The following is a 19,344-nucleotide window of genomic DNA, read 5'->3' as shown; positions in this document are numbered from 1 at the left end:
CTGGATGACAAAATTGCGGTGAACGGCTAATATTGCGGGATCCGCAATATCGCGAATTAAGTAGAGCCTTAGTAATGATCTAATTTACAAGTCAACACTTAACAATTCAAATATTGTAATTAAATGTGACTGCAGAACAGTAACTAAAAATTACATCATTACTGTACTTATTTGTTCCTTGTATTTCTTCTGAGTCATACTTTCTGAATTTATGGACAGAGGAAGTTTTCCCATCATTACTGCAGTTAACCTACTTGTAGAACATGCAACTTGTTCTCTGCTAACTCCAAGTATTAATTAACCTCAACTCCCAATCGTTTGACACGTATGCTCAACTCCATTCCCTCCTAACCCCAGGCTTTGTTTGCTCTCTCTCTTCCTCTCCCTTACTCTGAAACCATCCTCTCACCTGACTCCTTTATCTCTGCCTTCAAGTTCAACGTTATGTCATTTTAAGAAAGAAAAAACAAACCAACCTCAACAGAATAGCCTCTTCTCTATTTTCATCCTTTATTTATTTGCCAATTCTAACAGTCAAGTGTTCCACTCCTTAATCTTGGGCTTTTGTGACACTGCATGCTCTCCTCCTCCACAAGCATACTTCAGAGTACTCCATTCTCTCCCTCACACGGTCCTTGTCTTCCCACCCCCTGCCTCAGCTAAACTGATGACTCTCAAATTTACTTCTCTTTAAATTCTTCCACTCTGTTCAGTCTTGCACCTCCAACTGTCTTTCCGACATGATTTGCTGGATATCCTATCATTAGCTCAAACTAAGCGTGGCGAAAGTTGAACTCTTTCCAAACTAAACCATCTACTCTCTCCTCCATCACTATTGTGAACTCCACCTTTTTGCCTGTTATGGAAGCTTGTGACTTGTATTCAACTTCTTCCATGTTATCAGACTGTAGCTAAATTCTGTCTATTCTTCCTTTCACTACAATTACTCTAAAAATTAATTTTCTCTTTACTATTCCGACAACAAAAAACCTTTGTCCATTTGTGGTCATCTGATCTCTTTTGTAACTTCCTCTCTGGTCACCTGGTATTTCATACCTTTCCATTCAGTATGGACTGTGACTGCTAAGATCTTACTTCTTCAATGTTCTGATAATATGACTGAGCTCTTAGATTCCTTCCAAAGGCTTCTTCTCATCTTCTGCATCCAAGTTCCTCATCTTCACCTTCAAGGCTCTGCACAACTCAGCTCCTGTCTACATTTCATTTACTCCAATTATCTATACTCCTTCCAAGTGCCCCACATAAGTGCCCTTTTATCACCTTTCTTCCATGCAGATCCTTACGCTTGAAAGTCCCTCCACAGCAGATCCATCAAATAGCCACCCTCTCAAGTCTTCCTTAAACACACTTCTCTGAAGCCAATCAGAAATAATCAAATAATTGTGTTAAAAATCAGATCTAATTTGAGATCAAAATTTCATCTAGTGATTTGATGCATTTGTCTGTCCAAACATTACTGTCCAATTTGGATTATAAGCTCTTTGGGGCATAGACTGCTGGGTCTTCCTTTATTATACCATTTACACACTGGTGATACTCAGAGCAAGCTGTATTCCTTTCTGCCGGCCTCTCAGCTGAAAATTGACAATTCCAGCTCCCATCATTGTAATGTATACACAGCCTGATTTTTCAGAAAGCTTTCTGTGTGCAGACAATTGAATTAAAAAAGGAAATAGTCTATTAGTCACACGCAGCGCTAAAGCTTTTAAATGCTAGTGGGCATCTGTCCCTTGCACCCAAGGAAGCCTTTTGTAAACTGCCTGCCTCCTTTATAGAACTACAGATAATTTAGAGACTTTGTTTAAATCAGTTTTTTCACATTAATTCATTAACCTTTTTACAGTGTTAATGACGGTACAACCTGAATTATTCAATTTTAATGAGGCTGCAGTTCAATTTTCTTCCCACAAAAGGAGAATTGTGATGCATAGTTATTTCCTACTACAAAACATATTTTGTAATTTTGAAAAGTATACCCAAACTATCATTGAGACTAGCTAGCAAAAGGTTAACCTTATTTTTTTTTGTTTTTGCTTACATTATTGCTTCTAGTTTCAAGAGTCTCCCACTGTTTGGAAAGAAGTGGAGTGCGATCTCTATTTATGATTTTGCTGATTGTCTCAATGCAAAACCTTAAATAAATGTAGTTACTAAATTTACTTTCAGTGCATGTTTTCACATCTAATGGTAAAAACAGCAAATCACTTGACAGGATACTTCTGCTTTAAAAAAGTTTATTTTCATAAAAAAAATTAATTTCCACAATAATTTTACTGTCAAATCTCAATGAAGAATCCAAAGTACAAGCATATGGTTGTATTTATAATTTTCTTACGTGGCCTTCTCTTTTAAATTCATGAAAGTACCCACACGATTTATGACATCATAGCTAGTTGTAAGTTTTTGCACAAGCCACTGTGGAACTACCACCAGCTCTGCCCTTTCAAATAATGTGAAAAGAATGACCAATTATGATCAAGTGTATTGAAAAGCATTCATTACCGTATCTTATCTTAGTAGTAAATATTGACGAAGATGTAATTTTGCGTTTCAACGAGTGGGGAGTTACACAGGCAATTCTGACAGTGAAATGACAGCTCAGCCCAACGGAGTCATCCCATTTATTTGTACTGACCTGTACATGCATAAATATATGAAACATGTACTTGTTCTATCAATCACCATTCTGCCAAACCATGTAGGCCACTGTATATAATTAATACATACATACAAACAAGATCGTGCTTTAGATCCTAGGCATATGAAGGAACACTCTCTCTTTAAAACTACATATAAAACTATATAAAAATATACACACACACACACACACACACACACACACGTAATAAATTAAACACTTCCTCGCGAAAACTTCGTCACTTCTCAGGTGAAGAGTAAAAACAAAGCAATGTGCAGGTGGCAAGAACACTGCATAATACAGGGCAAAAGTATGGACATTTTTGGCCATAGCCATGGGCTAATCTACAACTTTTATGGGATCTTTAGTATTCACACAAGACAGAACCTCAGTTTTCAGTAAGGCTGTATCTGGAAAACCTCCACACAGTATACTATCAGGAATTCAATTTATCCACCACAGAAACATAAAAAGTGTAAGTCAACTTTGCCAGGTTTAAAACTTATGATTCGAAGAATGCTCTGTATTTTAAACCTGATGCTTCTATACCATTAAGCAATCCCCTATGGGACTGTTGTAATAATTAGCCATAAAATGTATATTTCAAAAATTAAAGAAAATACTAAAAAGTCACACACACACGCAGATCTGTCATTAAATATTGTGCTGTCTGAGTTTTTGAACATTGAGGGAGACTCATTTAAACAAAAACTGCATCTGCCTTTTTCAATTTAGAAAAAATATTTTTTCAATGAATCACACCAAATTTGAGGGAAAAAATCATCATCATCATCTTACTATTGCATACTCCACTTTTCAGTAGGATGCTGAAGTTAAATTTGAATGAGAGTATTTGAAAATCCTAGGTTTGATGCTCAGGGAATTGCTTAACAATCAGTAGAAATGTATTAGCAGAGTTTAGTACTTTTCACTAAGAACAGATGAATGACAATTATTCAAAGTGATAAAATAGAAATTACCTTAGCATAAACATTTGGTTATGAGAAGAGCTTGTATTTTACCAATTTGTTGACTTTGCAAAAATAGAGACAGAAACCAGTGTACTGATGTTTCTTAAACCTAACGTTTTATGATTAACAGTGACAGTTTCATTCTAAGTATCCTGAAATAGAACAGTCAATGCTGTGGCAACACAGGGAGTTTCCAACACCCAAGAAACTTCACTCAACTTACAGCACATGAAACCATGCAACTCTTTTGCAATATGGAAGGAATTATAGCTGGCAACAAGCCATCTAAAATCTCTAAAGAAAGTAGGAGATGGTATGATGACTGAAAAAATGCAGGAACCTATTTGGCAGAAGACATTTGAAATCCTCCTCATGACATGTTAGTCTAGACTGTTATTTATACTGAACTGGTCCAGACGCTGCAAAAAAAAAAAAAAAAAAAAAAAAGGGGGAGGGGAGGGAAGGGGAGGGGGGAGAGAGAAGAGTAGAGAATGTACTGCGATCAAGTGCTACAAAGAGAATTTAAAACAGAAATAATCATCATTGTTCTCAAAGATCAACAAAAGAAAGGGTGTTTGGAGTTAATTTTGCTGCTATGCTCTTCTGCACACTCACTTTGGCCAGCTATGTCAGAACTTTACTCCAGTATACGTATAGGCCAATGGATAATGGCTAGGTTGTAGGCTAGTATAGAATACATTTTATTTTTTGTTAATTTGTTTCTTAAAAACAAAAACTATGGCTGAGTCAAAAGCAACTACTCTTTAGTTAGATCGTAAGCAAAGACCACCTTTTTGTTCTGTGGTTGTAGAACGTCTAATACAGTGGGGCCCTGGTCTGTACTTTGGGTTCCTAGGTGCTAGCACAATACAAATAATTTACAATCTAAACTGTACAAATAGCTAATCTATGTAACCATACATCATCGCTATTACCTTATCCCCCTCCGCCCATTTCTTCCATTGGTAACACCTATTTATGTGGTCTCATTTTAGGCCCTGATTCCGCAATTAGCTCTGTGTGGGCACTGGGCTCATTGCAGGATTAGGGCCTTAGATTGTGAGCTCTGCAGGACAGGGACTGTCAGATGTTAATATCCCTGATCATCACCCATAAATCCACGCAGAGAGAATCTTATATACGCAAGCCTCCCGTCTCTTTGGCACTGTGACCTCACTTCCACTTTGGAGCTTACAGAAGCATCTCTATGGATTCAGAGATTCTTGGAGAAGGAGCCTGGAGAGGGGTATGAACAACTCTCCCTTTAGCCCACTGGAGTTGTCCCAGAAAAGACAATACAACCCCAAGCTGCTGCCCCTCTTGAGATCCTGGGGGCAGCTATGGGTAAGGGGATCCAGAAGCATGTGGAGACCTTGCTGAGGGTTAGATTTGGGGGGAAGGGAGAGGACTTCCATGAAGATGGCCCTGGCTTGTCATGAACCATTGGGCACCAGCTAGGTTTAGGGGCAGGGAGATGACGACAACAACAGACCATCCCCCTCTCCACACACAGAATGGAATTGCACGCATGTGGGGCGGAGGGGAAGAGAATAATCTCAGAGGGAATTTTAGATGACACTGTCCATCCCCAGAGTCCTCCCTAGGTTCTTCTGGTTAAGGAGATGATCTGGCTAACACCTTTTAAAGTACTAGCCCAATGGGGTGAGAAAAAAAGAATGTGCAACAGCAAAGGACAATTTTAGAGTCCATACAATTTTCCCTCAACAGCGTTGTATTTAGTAACTACAAACTACTTTGCTTACAATTTCCTTTCTTCTTAGCCAACAGCACAGAGTTACTGGATAATTGGTAGACACTGTTAATTAGGTATTTCCCTGGTGCAGAGGAACCCCTGGGTGGGATAAAGCTAGCAAAACCTGCCCTAGACCACCCAACTTTTCACATGGGCATGTCAGGGCTGTAGATCGGCAATGCTTTGGCTGCCAGAACAAACCCTTGGGAGTCCTGACAGCCAGCTATGAGTGTGCTCCAACTTGCACTGGAGGCTAACGCAGTACCTGGAAGGTCCCATGACTAGGTGTAGAATGAAGACCAAATATTTGAAAGTTACATGTCACTCATTCAGCTATCAAGTCCAGAGTTTAAGATTCCTTGTTTGTAGACCTCATTTGGTGCATGAGAGCTCATCAATAGCAGCCGGGAGCAAAAATTCTTAGTGCAGACCTGTCAGGTAATTAAGTTGGGACCTAATTTTAAATAATATTCTTAGAATATGCCATTTAAGTAAATTAGAAGTACGGTGTTATGGATCTGACATTTTGCGGACATATAGTCTGCCTTGTTTATTTATACAGTAAGCTCTTCAAGGCAGGGACCAGTTTATTTGTTTTGACAGCATCCAGAACAATGGAGGGCCCTGATACTGACTGAGCTTTTGGATGTTCATAACAAATATTAAATAATAAATAATAATAATCATGGGTATGAATTTAGGCCAATTTTTCCAAAGTAGAAGCCTAAAGATAGGCTCCTAAGTCCGTATGTCGGATTGTAAATAGGTAGCTTCATTCTCCAAAGTGCTGAATGCCCACTGACTTCAATAGGAGCTACTGGGTTGAACACTTTGGAAACTTTCGTGGACCTTACCTTTAGGCTCCTATTTTGGAAAATCATGGCCGTAGGTATCAATACTTTGATTGCTGACAAGAACATATACAGTGTTCATTTAAACGGAAACGAAGCTATACATGGTACACATTGATGACCAGCAACAACAACAAATTTTTGTTATAGTTTTTTAGTTGGTTACAGCTATTAGATCATATGATATGCCTCAAATGTCTCCATATTTAAAGCATAAATTTCCCATGGAGAGATGAGGAAAGAAGAGACCAGAAAATCTAAAACAATGGAGGATGAATCAAGAAATGGTCACAGAAGTCTCTTTCATGGGCAACTGTAATGTGATTCTTAATTGTATTTTGGCAGCTACATACTACTGGGATAAACAGATTAGATATGCTATATTCTTTGGCATCAAGTATCTGCATCTATTTACTAAATAATAAATGAAAAATCAAGCTACATTATGAACAATAAAAAACCTGAACAATGAATGGCAGTTAGTTGCTTTTAGGACTACCTACCTACTGACAAGCTTTTAAAATAATCATTGGGAACATAAAATTTAGTAGCTTTCTTGACAAAGATTATATAAAGCATTTAACATCAACCTCCATCAAGATTCCATTCTGTGTTTCCTGTAAAGTCTATTTTCTAAAGACACAGTTTCCTTTACTAAAAACCCACGAACAGTTAGATTAGTTGGATTTTGTACTTAAGTGCTGAGTGTAAGAAAGATCTGAAACTGCGCTACTGACTTCAAGCACAGACAATACAAGTGAGACTTTCCTTCTGGACATATGCCAAGCTCATCCAGAAGCTTCAATCATATTGCAACTTATCATATATTGGTAATGTGTCTGGTCCAAATGACAAATTGGATCTTTCAAGTCTAATGGAATCCATCACACTGATATAACTGACCTTTTGTTATTTTACTGTATTTAACCAATTTCAAACTGAACGTAACTTAAAAAAATGTCTGAGATATAAGATGTGAACATAGTCAAACATTCCAATAATCATTTCGCCTTGTTACTGTTCTACAAGAGATTCAAAACAGCTAATATTAGCCTATAAGTGCTACATAGTGCATATATTAAAAAAATCTCAACAATTTATGTTCTGTACACAATCAATGCTGAATATAGTACAGAGAAAATCAATTTTGCAAATCAGGAAATACTGTAATATAAGCATCTTCTTTCAGTCAATGAAGGTTAGAAGGGGGCTGAGCAACAGAGAAATACTGACTGAAAGAGATCAATACTAATTATATATTTATAACAGCTATTCTAGCCTTTAAACAATACTTCCTCAAAAGAAAACATTTCAGATTTTATCCTAGAAAAAGAACACTTTCACATCAATATAAAATCTTAATTATTTTATATTTAAAAACTTTAAAGTTGCACTGTCCCCAAAACTGACATTTCACTACAGAAAACAGGATATTGGGTTGGGTCAATTTTTCAGCATAAGATGCCAAAAAGCTGCAATTTCATGCTACCTTTTAAACAAAAACAGCTATTGTGATGGCTCTAGGCAACAGTACAGATCAAGAATTCACACAATCCAAATTATGAATGTAAATTAACAACTCTTGGCCTGATCATGATTTAGAGCTCTTTGGGGAAAAGTAGGACCACAGCTGGTAAAGAAGCACATGGGCTCTCCATGGGTGGCCCTTATACATCCCTGGAACCTTTATGGATGGGATCCAGAGCCAAGGTTTTATCCTGTACATGTAGGAGGATTTCCTTCAAAATTTCTGGGATTTTATTTTTCCAGGGTGAGGGAAGAATCAGCAAGATATCAAAAAGTAATGAAGTTTCCTTAAATTGGGAAACTTGAACTGTGAAGATCATTTATTTATGTAGGAATTACAGCGCAAGTAAAATGGAGAAAAATTTGGAGAATGAGCTGTAAGAGAAAAATCCTTGTGGGGGCATTACCAGAGAGGTATGTTGGAAACTAATTTGTTATTGTGTGTGTATCCTAGATTTAAAAACATGCATATATTTCTCACAGGACACCAAACAGACCAATTGCTAGACCAGGCTATTTCAGGGAGGAGCAAGCCACTCTGCGTCTTTACTTGCAGTGTTGCTACAGAGGGAGAACTGCAGTAATATGCGAAATGAACACAAACGAGAAAAAATAAATTTTTAAACCACTGATTTTTTGTTGTTGCATGAAACGTATTCAGAAAGCTTTGGACAACTCAATCTCAAGAAAATTAGACTCAGCAGAACATGTCTGGCCAAGCTCATGCACAACAGAATGGGCTGGGAAAAAAATTTAAAATTTGAGCTTTTGTCATAGAATGTATACAATCCAAGCTTTCAAAAAACTGTATACAATCCAAGCTTTCCATTCTATAACTAATTCCCACAATACAAAGCTAACCCTCACAAAAATTATCTGTAGATACCATGACAGGAGCATATAATTTTTCCATTCCACTTTACCTATTCCTTGCTGTAAGACCACCATTTTGGTACCTCCTGCTGCACTAAACAGCTGGCAAAAAGTAGATGATTGCAGCTTTCTGTGACTGAATACAGACCATGTTACTTCCAACATATACTGACTCCACTAGCCTGGGGTCCTGCAATCATTTCTTCATCAAAATCTTTCTAGCTGGCACTGTATTAGAAGCTCAGTTAAAATACAAAGTGAAATTGCTACTTAAATAAACTGCATTATGTCCACACAACATGGAAAGCTACTCTTGGAACTACACCTCAATTTCTTCAGGAGCCAGAGCCCTCCAACCCACCTCTCTGGTGTGGAAATAGACTCCTGTGAGAGACACAGCAGGAACAGCAATATCACTTTGCAGCTGACAGCCTCCTGCCAGCGCCAAGACTTCAGCAAAGACTCAATTCAAATAACTGCTGCTTTGTCCAGCCATAAATATTGGATCTCTAGTATCTGAAATAATTATCATCCACACATTTGGGCACCTTACCATTCACCTTTGCTTCCAGATTTTTAAATAAATATATTAAATAATAACAGTCCTAGCACTGATCCCTGGGTAATCCATATTGAAAACAGACCATGACAGGAAGAGATTGGAAGAAGATACAAATAATCTCAGATATACTGTATATATTCTCTAAAAAGCTTTTATTATGCCTGTAGGTGTAAACAGATTTTTTTTTTTTAAAAAAAAGCACTGCTTTTCTACTCTATTTTCTACTATTCTATTATTCTACCAAAAGTTTCATTATGGTGCAGCTATTGCAATCTCTATTTTATGTTTCTGAAAGTACCACTGTGCCTAATCTTATTGTCGTTAAAAAAATAATACTCTCTCTTTATTAACAAAAAATAGTTTAACTGTTCAAATGCCTAGTTTAGGGATCGTTCTTTGGCAATGATCTACCCATTTGTTACATTTGAAAAATAATCTGTGTAGAGACTTTAAGAATAAGTAAACATCTCTACTAAGGAAGAAAGCTGTATAAATAAAGAACAAAATCTGTGATCATTTTCATATGCGGCCAAGCTCTGGGTGAATATTTCCAAAGAGCTGGCGCCTCTCCTTTGGGTAGCGGTGGGTGGAGTATTACAAGATTTCTCTCTCTCTCTCAAACTGGAATCTGGTCTCTATTAAAGCTATTTCAACTATAGTACTACAGTCTGAAATTTTTTAATTTTATACAGACATTGTTGCAATCCATAGGAGAACTAAATGATGAGATGTTAAAAAGTCTAGTGGTTCCCAGATTTGCTGATCATGCCATGCTAAACAGTATAAAAGAAGTTTAAAGATTTGCAAGTTTTTAATATTAATTAAAAGTGTAGTTTACTCTCAAAAGAAACCAATACTGGTACTGGTGGGGTTCCACCCTTATTGTAATTCAACAGCTACAGATTAAATGTGCTCAGGTTTCCAAGGTGTCAATTCTAAGATGTTTCTTTTGTCAGCACTGTGAAAACTCAATGAATAAGATGTTTGAAGGCCAAATTATGCTCTTAGTTACACCTCTGAACTCATCCACCATTAGACTTCACTGCGTCTGTACAAGCTTAACAGTAGAATCTCAGTTTTCATTAAAAACAGTAACTTTCTAGCCCCTTATGGTTGCAGAGAAGGTTGCAGAGATTGAAATTGTGAACCCTAAAGACTCCAGCACCTGAAGGCAAACAAAAAGTACCCAACATTTATTTCATTTTAAATCTCATGACTTAAGCCTATATCATTTGGGGGGGGGGGTGCAGTTAGGGGACTGATTATGCATTTTTAAACATTTGGGGCTGGCAAGAATGCATGGCAGTGATTCCTAGAGTAGAGGTAGCGAAGGCACTCTCTCGTAACTAACCAAGTAAATTGCCTGAGGCCTTTCTAACCAGCTTTTCCTTAGAGATCAGCCCAGCGCAGCTCTTCCACATGCCTTCCACTCTTAGCTTACTGACTTCACCAGTCTCCGTAGGCCTGTTCCCCAGCTTGACTTACTTTCTGAACCAGCCCTTCTTCTTGGTCTCACTCCCCAGATCTTCCCTTTTCACTTAGCAAGGAGACCATGAAGACAAGAAGAGATGAGATAGGGTTGAGTGATACCAGGAAAGAAATCTACTAAAGCTTGAGAGAGGACTAGTCATGCTGCCATTACGGGGTCACCACCGAAGGACCCAAAATGCTGCCCCCCAAATGCTAGTGCCCTCGGCGACCGCCTAGGTCGCCTAATGAGTTGCACCGGCCCTGCTTCAGATCTGGTCCAGCCAGCCACCCAGGTCTGAAGGCAGCGCAGAAGTATGGGTGGCAATACTGCAACATCCCTACACTAACCTTGCAAATCCACCCCCGACCTTCTTTTTGTTGGGATCCCCAGTTTGAGAAATGCTGGTCTCCCCTGTGAAATCTGTATAGTATAGGGTAAAAGTACACAAAAAGACCAGATTTCACGGTCCATGACGCATTTTTCATGACCATGAATTTGGTAGGGCCCTAGTCACGAGTCTGCAACCAGTAATTGGGGCCACCTACAGGGAAAATGGTAACACCAACTTACGTGTACGCAAATAAAAACATGTTTTCCATGTGCCTTTTCAAGTTTTAATAACGTACATAGGGTATTAAATCATGCTTTACTATTTTCTTAACAGCAAAATTAAAACAAACAGGAATTCCCGATCATTATACATACAGACAAGTTATAGGAAATAATCTAGATTTTTGGTAAAGTACTAACCAGTTACTGACAGCAGCTGTGAAACCCTCACCTCCATTTCCTCCCGATGAGACCTGTCTCTGTCCTCGAATTCACGAGTTCTTCTCCGAGCTTCTTCAAAGGCTTGCTGTGCCAATGCATCCTCCTGCTACCAAACCAGAAGACATAAAATTACGAGGCTACATACATTTCTCCGAAGTTAGGTTCTATTTAACTCCGGCCATTGTTTAAGGACAACAAGGTTGACCACAGGGAGTAGGGGAGAAAAATCTGACCTCTAAAATCTATTACTAATGATGACGCAGAAGTCAGAAAGGACAGAACTTGACCTTCAGACTGAAGAATGAATGTGCAGGTTTAGCAGTTAGACAAGATATCCATTCACATGGAAACTGAGCAAATGGGATATGAAATCATCTAGACAAATCTGGAGCTATGCAATGCCACTTTTAAAAGTCACTTTGCAGATCAGAACTGCTTTTTAAAGAATCAAAAATATTGTTTCGAAGTGGAGTCTGACTAAGTTTCTTAAACCAAGAAGTTAAAGAAAACCTCAAAGCTTATATTACAGAGGTAATATTTTTCATTCTTGATCTTGAAAAATTAAGTAGTTTTGTAAGGTAGATGACAGCACTAAACAAATTAATGATAACTGTAAATTAGATAATCAGGTTCTTTACATTCAATTTTTATGCTCTAAAAACAAACATAATTTAACAGATTAGCAGTGAAACTCTTCATCGCTTTGCATCTATAGCAACATCTGACCAAAAATGAATATTCACATCCTTTAGTATATAATTTAAAATACAAAATTGTAAAGACCTAGAAAATATTCTTCCCCCAATTCTTGTGTAGACAAACATCCATCAGTATCAGTGGACTTTCATATTTTGGTGAACAAAACAAAACAAAACAAAAAGAACAACCCCAAAACCAAAAAAACCCCACCAGATTTTAGTACATCTTTACAACAAAAAGGATGGACAGTAATCTTAATTTAATTGTTTTTATAAAATCTATTCAATATTTTCTATTAAAAATGGTAACATTTTCGATTTAAGTTTTATGTTGTCTAAGCCAATATGAACACAATAATAAATTTGCATATACTCTTTACTTAAAGGAACATGTTTACTCAGTTTACAAGAATTTGTGCGAATTTAAAATAAAAAGGGGAGTTCCTGTTTCTCCCACTGATGCTTGTAAGGATCAGCAAGAGATGAGTTGACTGTACAGGTCAACAGTGAAACAGAAAAAAAAATAAAAAAAAATCTCTTTTCACCATTAACTTTTTTCAGTCACAGTAATTATAGATTGCACTAGTAACTGTCATATGTTATTTTCAAGTGGGTCTCTCTCTTTAAAAAACAGAAATGTTAACCTTGATTTATCGAGGACAAAAATGTTCCGCTCCCAAGAACTCAGTTCAATTTTTATATACCAAGGGATTAAGTGCATTAACTTTTAAATTTAAGATAACATGTCTCTAGCCTAAGAGAATGTCAAATTGCTTTTCTTGCCTGCAGCACTATCCTACACCCTAAAGCTACTTTGTGAGATGATGCAAAAAAGTATCTCCCCTGTGGCCTAACACAGTTTAATACAAACATCTGTCAATCAATAGATCTTCATAGATCAGTCTCCAGAAAGATATCAAAAGGACAACGTTTACAGCTGCCATTAAGGTACCATTTTGACAGTAACTTCTATTTTTAAATGACAACTTTGTCTCCTTTTGGTGATTTTTATATTGGTGTAATATATATCAATCATGGTGGGACAGTGGAAGGGAAAATAGAGTTCATTTCTTTTAATTGAGAAGGACAGAACTAAAAGAGGTGGTCTAGCTGATTACTGATGACTAAAGAAAAGCTCTCATTTTTTAAATGTAGGCAACCCATGCAAAATTTCATAATTACCTACTTCTTTACCAAAATTTTTAATGAAAATTGATTTTTTTTAATAAGAGATCAGCAGTATTTTAAGCTAAGCAAAACCAAGTGGAAAAACAAATTTTCAAAGATAGCCTAAAAATTTTAAAAAATACAGCTATGCATATGCTGATGTGTGTGTGTGTGTACTGATAAAGAGAAGCGCTCCCTCCCACCCCCAAGAGTGTATCTGATCCGGAGAACAGCCCAATAATTTTGTCATTTAGTTTCCAATAACAATTTGGTAACCATTTAGATAATGGAAATGTAGATACAAGTCTTTTTAAGCATTTGTCTGGATGGAAGGCTGGAAAATACCATAATTCTAAGAAGTTAAGTAATGACAGTTCTGAAAGGCTCCATGGGAACAAAACTAACTAACTATTCCATCTTCTCAGGCGGAACTCTGTTTCAGGTTGGAAGTCAAGGTTTCAAAAGGTGGCAAGTGATCACAAAAAGGTACCTTAAAGCTTTTAAGCTATAGAAGGGTTTTGTTCAATACGCAAACTAGAAGATGAATCAGAATAGTTTCTCTAAGTTCTAGCTTCAGCCAGAATATTAAAAAACAAACCAATAAACCTGGAATAAAACCCAAATTAAGACTTCAGATGAGGGAGAGAAACAAGCTGCTGATATCCAGACTAGCCATGTATGTTGATGGCTGAAAGGATGGCTCACCAACGCCTGGGAAAAAATGTGAAGTTGTCATTTTCTTAAAAAAAAAAAATAATAATAATAATAATAATAATACTGCTTTCAGGCTATTGCAGCCCATTATGAAGTAAATTAAATGAACATTCATCAAGAACTTTTATAGATAGTGGATTTGGGGTGACAGCTGAAAAAAGTTAACAGTTTCCGCCTGGAAATATATACCAAATTATCTAAAACAAGACCTTGTTTTTACAACGAAGACAATGTATCTAGTAACAAAATACTGACAAAGTATCAATGAGAAAAGCATGCAAAACATTTCTTAGGTGTCTCAACACGAGCATAGGAAGTAGTAGAGGCTGCCGTGAATAAACATAGTTCTGCTTTAGAAGGCATTGCAGCTACTTGGTCAGAAAAGACAGGAGTGAAATAATCTAGATTTACATAGCAAATATCAAGCGCTAGAAGGAAAGGATCTAGTGTAGTGCTAATATATCAAAATATACAAGCACTGAAGCACAGACAGATGAGAGACAGAAACAGCAAAAATCTATGGATTAAAAGATGGGAATTTTGGCCCCCGTTCAGCAAAGTACTCAAGCAAGAGTAACTTTAAGTACATGAGTAGGACCACTGAATTTAATGGGACAATATGCATGTTAAATTTACACATGTGCCTGAACACCTAGCTGAATGGGGCCATAAATAAGGATAGTGTGCTATAGGCTGCTTAATAGTAAATGAGAAGATTGGTACATTACAGATCAAACAGCAAAAACATGAATTTTAAAAATAAAATTAGGACGTATTTTAATTACCAAGGTATCTTTTGAAAAAAAAAAAAAAAACATCTATGTCTGAATTAGTAGTAGATAGTTTCTTATTCCAGAAAGGTGGAAGAAAAGAAGATCAATTTAGTCTGAATCCAGTATTAAGTAAAATAGTGATGAAATCAGAAAATGGGAGAGAATACATTTTTATAAGGTAAGTTTTCCAAAAATGGAGGCTATGTAAATTACAAAATTGTTTATATAGTAGCTGTGTATGTAATATGCACAGAGACCACTTAGTCCTCTGAAATTAATCACTTCTGGGGTGGACTATAGCAGCCAGTCATCCTCCATTAACAACATTATGCAAGAGTTTCAGAAGTGGAAGTAAATTATGATTTAACCAATTTAAAATTACAATGGAAAAAGAAATACAGGAAGAGTGTTAAAGAAATAGCCCAGTGGCTGACAGTACTAATACACGTTTAAATACAGGAAAATTAGAATGCGTCTTTTGAAGGGCTGGCAAAACAGAAAGAAGAATTATATTGCCCAAATGGCACACTTTTAGTAACGGGTAATTTGCTTTTAAAAAACAAATGTAACCTCTTCTTTAAATGGAAAATGCAACACAACATAACCATGTACTCATTAATACTAAGATACGCAAGAGAAGAAACTGAAAAGGAAGGTTACTCACCTGTAATTTTGAGTTTGCACAGGTATATACCTATGCAGATCCACACTCTTGGTGTGATGCTTCCACCTCAGCACCCTGAGCTCAGAAACTTCAAGAAAGCACTGACATTTGAGGCTGCATGTACATTCCCTCATGGATTTAAATGTTCAGTGCGGGGATATATTCCAAGACAAAAACATTTGTTAAAATGGCGTTAAGGCTAAGAGTATGTATTAGTAGCTTAAGGGTGAAAATGAAGTGGTATAAACTCAGGAAATTCAGAGTTAAGTCTAGACTTAAAAGAAATCCAAATTTGTTAGGTTATGGAAACAGACAACTAAGGCACCCAAACAGCCTTAACTCTGGCTTGTAGCAATGGTATGCAATAAGAGATAGTAGTTCTAGATTATATTAACCTGATATTTAAAAGATACAGTTTTTTCATAGTTTTCCTTTCATGGTATCACTACAGGACAGGGATAAGTTTGATTGGGCACCTTAATTGCGCATTTCCATATCTTATTTGGATTTCTTTAAATCATAAAAGGCTAGAAATCCTTCCCCCTCTCTATGAAAGCTTAGCCTTTATACAAGTTGATGGCATCAGTCCCCCCTTCGTTCACCCAGGAACACTTACTCACCACAGGCAGTATTAGTTAAATTACCTGGACAAAATAAACTGATAGAGTTAAAGGATGCTCCCAATATCACTACTTACAGAGAGGGTAGATAAGGAATCATGGACCTAACACCAAGAGTTCAGATCAGTGTGCTCAGAATGCACACAACCCCAAAGTTCATTGCTTTCTAGAAGTGTCTGTGATCATGGTGCCAAGAGCATGCAAAACACCGAGAGTTTGGTGATTTGCAATGGAAATTCTCCCTGGAGTACCATCAAACTGCTCATCATGGAATTAAAACAAAGAATTCAAAGCAAAATGAAATAGTGCTAGCTATGAATTGAAGCAAATACATGGTTCTACACAGAAAAACATGTCCACTTCTGCTTCTAAGTTTTTGTTAGTTTTAAAATTTGAAGAATGATGGTGCCAGCACTGATGCTCTTAATTGTAGATTGTGTGCCTATCACAACTTCCAGTATTTGGGGAAAGACTGGAGCACCTTACATAACATGCAGTGTCCATAACTTATGTTAGTCTAATCGGGTGCTCTAACAGCTTTTCAAGGAAAGCACATTCAATCAATTTTGAAGAAGTCTCATGTGTTATATGACAAAGTGCCATCCCAGTATGAGAGACCATATGACTAAAACAATAAATGTTCTCAATTGAACTAGCAGATTCATTTTCAGAACAGCTATGAGGTCTTGAATGAGGTGAAATCTGAGGCAGAGAGATATTTAGTAGTGCTCATCCATTATAAAGGCTTGCTTCTGAGCTGGTAGTATAGTGGATTTGTTCCAATATAACCACAGCCCCTTCTGGAATAACTGACAAATTGTTTTGAAACAATATTATTTCCTGAATCATTCAAATTCTTATCAATCATCCATGTAAGGGTAGACATGACATCTTTTTACTCCTGAGAAAAGCCATGTCACCAATGCTAGGCATTTCATATAGACACATGGTGCTGTGGACATTCCAAAGGGAAGGCCCCACTAGTGACAGTGCTTCTGTCTGACCTAGAAATATATGTATTCACAATGACATGGTCTCTCTGAAATGTGGAAATATGCATCTCTCAAGTTGAGAGCCCTGAGGACACAAAGGGATTACAGCATTAATATCACCATATGGAACTTTAAATAAATTGCTGAGTTTAAGACTCCATTCCAGTATAAGACTTAAGCCTCCCCTTCCCTTTTGGAATAAAGGAACAGAATACCTGACCTTTATACCGCTGTGGAATCCATCTGCCTGAAGTAATTCCAAAAAAAGAGAATATCCCCAAAAGGAAACAGGAAAGGCAAAGGTGAAAGGTTTGTCAAATGTGCCTTGAGGTTCTCTGCAGTAGTGTCAAACTTACTGTCTTCAAGACAGTGAGGAACAGGTTCCAAGCTACTGCAGAATCCAACCCCACCTCCCTTTTCTAATCTCACGGATCATTCCATGCATGAGCAAGGAGCTTGTGGCCATAATGGTCGTTGTTTTTAAGATGATTCTTGCCTTGTATTCAGAGGGGCATGTATCCCAATGATGGGGATCTGTAAAAGTAACTCTTGGAGAAAAATAGGTTTATTTCTTCCAATTTACAGAAAGTGCCCATCTGAAACGATGCACCAATTCTACTGAAACAAAATCTAAGCAAGAAATATGAAGTCACACTGAACCAGGAAGAGTGCTAATAAGCAATAAAAATATTAACTGGAAAACAACTATCTAAAGTAGAAGCTTGAGAAAGTAGTAAATATAATTTTGCAGCAACATCTCGCAAAAGAGTCATTGCTATTCTCTGATTTATATATAAGTCGTCACATAAAGCTATGGAGGCAATACAGCCATTCAAAATGGCCTTGTTTCAACCACATCTGGAACAGGCGGTAGTTATGGGCTCCAAAGTTTAGGAAAGCTACAAAGAAGGGCAGCAAAAATAATAAAATGATGAACAAAACATGTAAATAGATTAAGGCAGATGCAATTATATAGTCATAAAGATGAGAAACTCGGAGCCAAGACCTTCAAGTTAAAAATAGCAATATAGAAAATGAAACATTAGGCAAAGGAGCAATGACCTCAAGTTAATGAAGTAATGTTTAGGCTAAAAATTAGGAAAAAGTTTTAAACAGAACGAGTAAACGGAGTTAATCAAGGCACCATCACTTCACATCTAAAAGAACAGATTAGAGAGAGATTTGCTGGGATACCTGATCCCCCACATGGAACAAAATATATGCGTAACATATCTGCTCAATCTTTCTGCTTTATATTGCATCCTTTCCCCTCATCTGCTACCTCCCACTTTATTCAGAAGCTCTTTGGGGCAGGGACCATATCTTCATTTATCTCTAATGCATCTACCACAATTTTGGCACTATAAAAATAAACGCTGGAGTAGTTCTGCAAAATGCAGGTTGATAATGGATGATCTAAATGATCTTTACTGGTATTATTTATCATTGTATACCTTTGAATTCTTTTTCTTTTGAAGCAAAGGTAGACTCACAGTCCATTGCCGTCGTCATGGCAGCCCACATAAGATAGCTGTGACAAATTGCTGCATCAGCTTTCTGATACAAGCAGAGGAATTAAATTTTGAATATATGCTTTTTAGCACGTGGTTCTGTCCTGGAACCAAGTCTTTAGTAAGTAATCTTGCAGAGATGCAATCAAATTTTTATGTACAATTTGTATTTTAAAAAGAGTCATCTCCCCATCTAATAAAACCACAGATTGTAAATGTTTGCTGCACTCTTGTATGCTTCAGAAAGACTTAATTATTCACTTTACACTAGTAACACTGTCAGATTTCTCAGAAGAGGTCATACCTATACAAAGCAGAATCAAATACTATAAAGAAGATAAAGAAAAGCAAAGTAATAAGATAAAACTGTTCAGTGAAGAAAGGGGGCGGTGGGGAAGGACAGTAATCAATTGGAATGGGCTTTTTTGTTTGTTTGTGTTTGTTTTTAGGTGAATGGCATTAGTCATTGAAAACTTTCATAAGTTTCAAACAGAATCTGCACTATTTGATGTCACTACTAGTTTGCCAATTCTTTCTTGCAGAGTGGAGAATTATCAGTTTTACAGTATTCAAATTTGTGCTGTGTGCCTCTCAGCATGTGTAAATGGCCCACGATCCATGCCTGAAATAATTCTCAATCTCATTTAATAAGGGATTTAACTGCAGCTACAGAGTTTTAAGTCAATGGATTCCCACACTAGAAGTTTTCTGTGACATTTTTACACATACGTGAAGGCAGAAGAGACAAATGAAAGGGTGTGATTACT

The 19,344-nt window shown here is 37.0% G+C and overlaps 1 protein-coding gene across 4 annotated transcripts in view; it reads right to left on the bottom strand.

Moving 5' to 3' along the window:
- CBFB (core-binding factor subunit beta) overlaps positions 1-19,344 on the bottom strand; it is a 62,149-nt gene that overhangs the window by 7,475 nt on the left and 35,330 nt on the right. For 3 of the 4 annotated variants that reach the window (XM_024202250.2, XM_024202252.2, XM_024202253.2), the window contains one exon: positions 11,449-11,544. In XM_024202250.2, the coding sequence (XP_024058018.1) occupies positions 11,449-11,544 (96 nt within the window). Of the gene's footprint in view, positions 1-11,417; positions 11,545-19,344 lie in introns of all 4 variants that reach the window. The other variant, XM_024202251.2, reaches the window with a different exon arrangement.

The sequence above is a fragment of the Terrapene carolina genome, unplaced genomic scaffold (genome assembly GCF_002925995.2).
Source record: "Terrapene carolina triunguis isolate 2854851 unplaced genomic scaffold, T_m_triunguis-2.0 Scaffold130, whole genome shotgun sequence".
Classification (NCBI taxonomy): domain Eukaryota; kingdom Metazoa; phylum Chordata; order Testudines; family Emydidae; genus Terrapene; species Terrapene triunguis.
The sequence above is the reverse complement of the archived record's forward strand: the minus strand, read 5'-3'. Positions and strand labels throughout refer to the sequence as shown.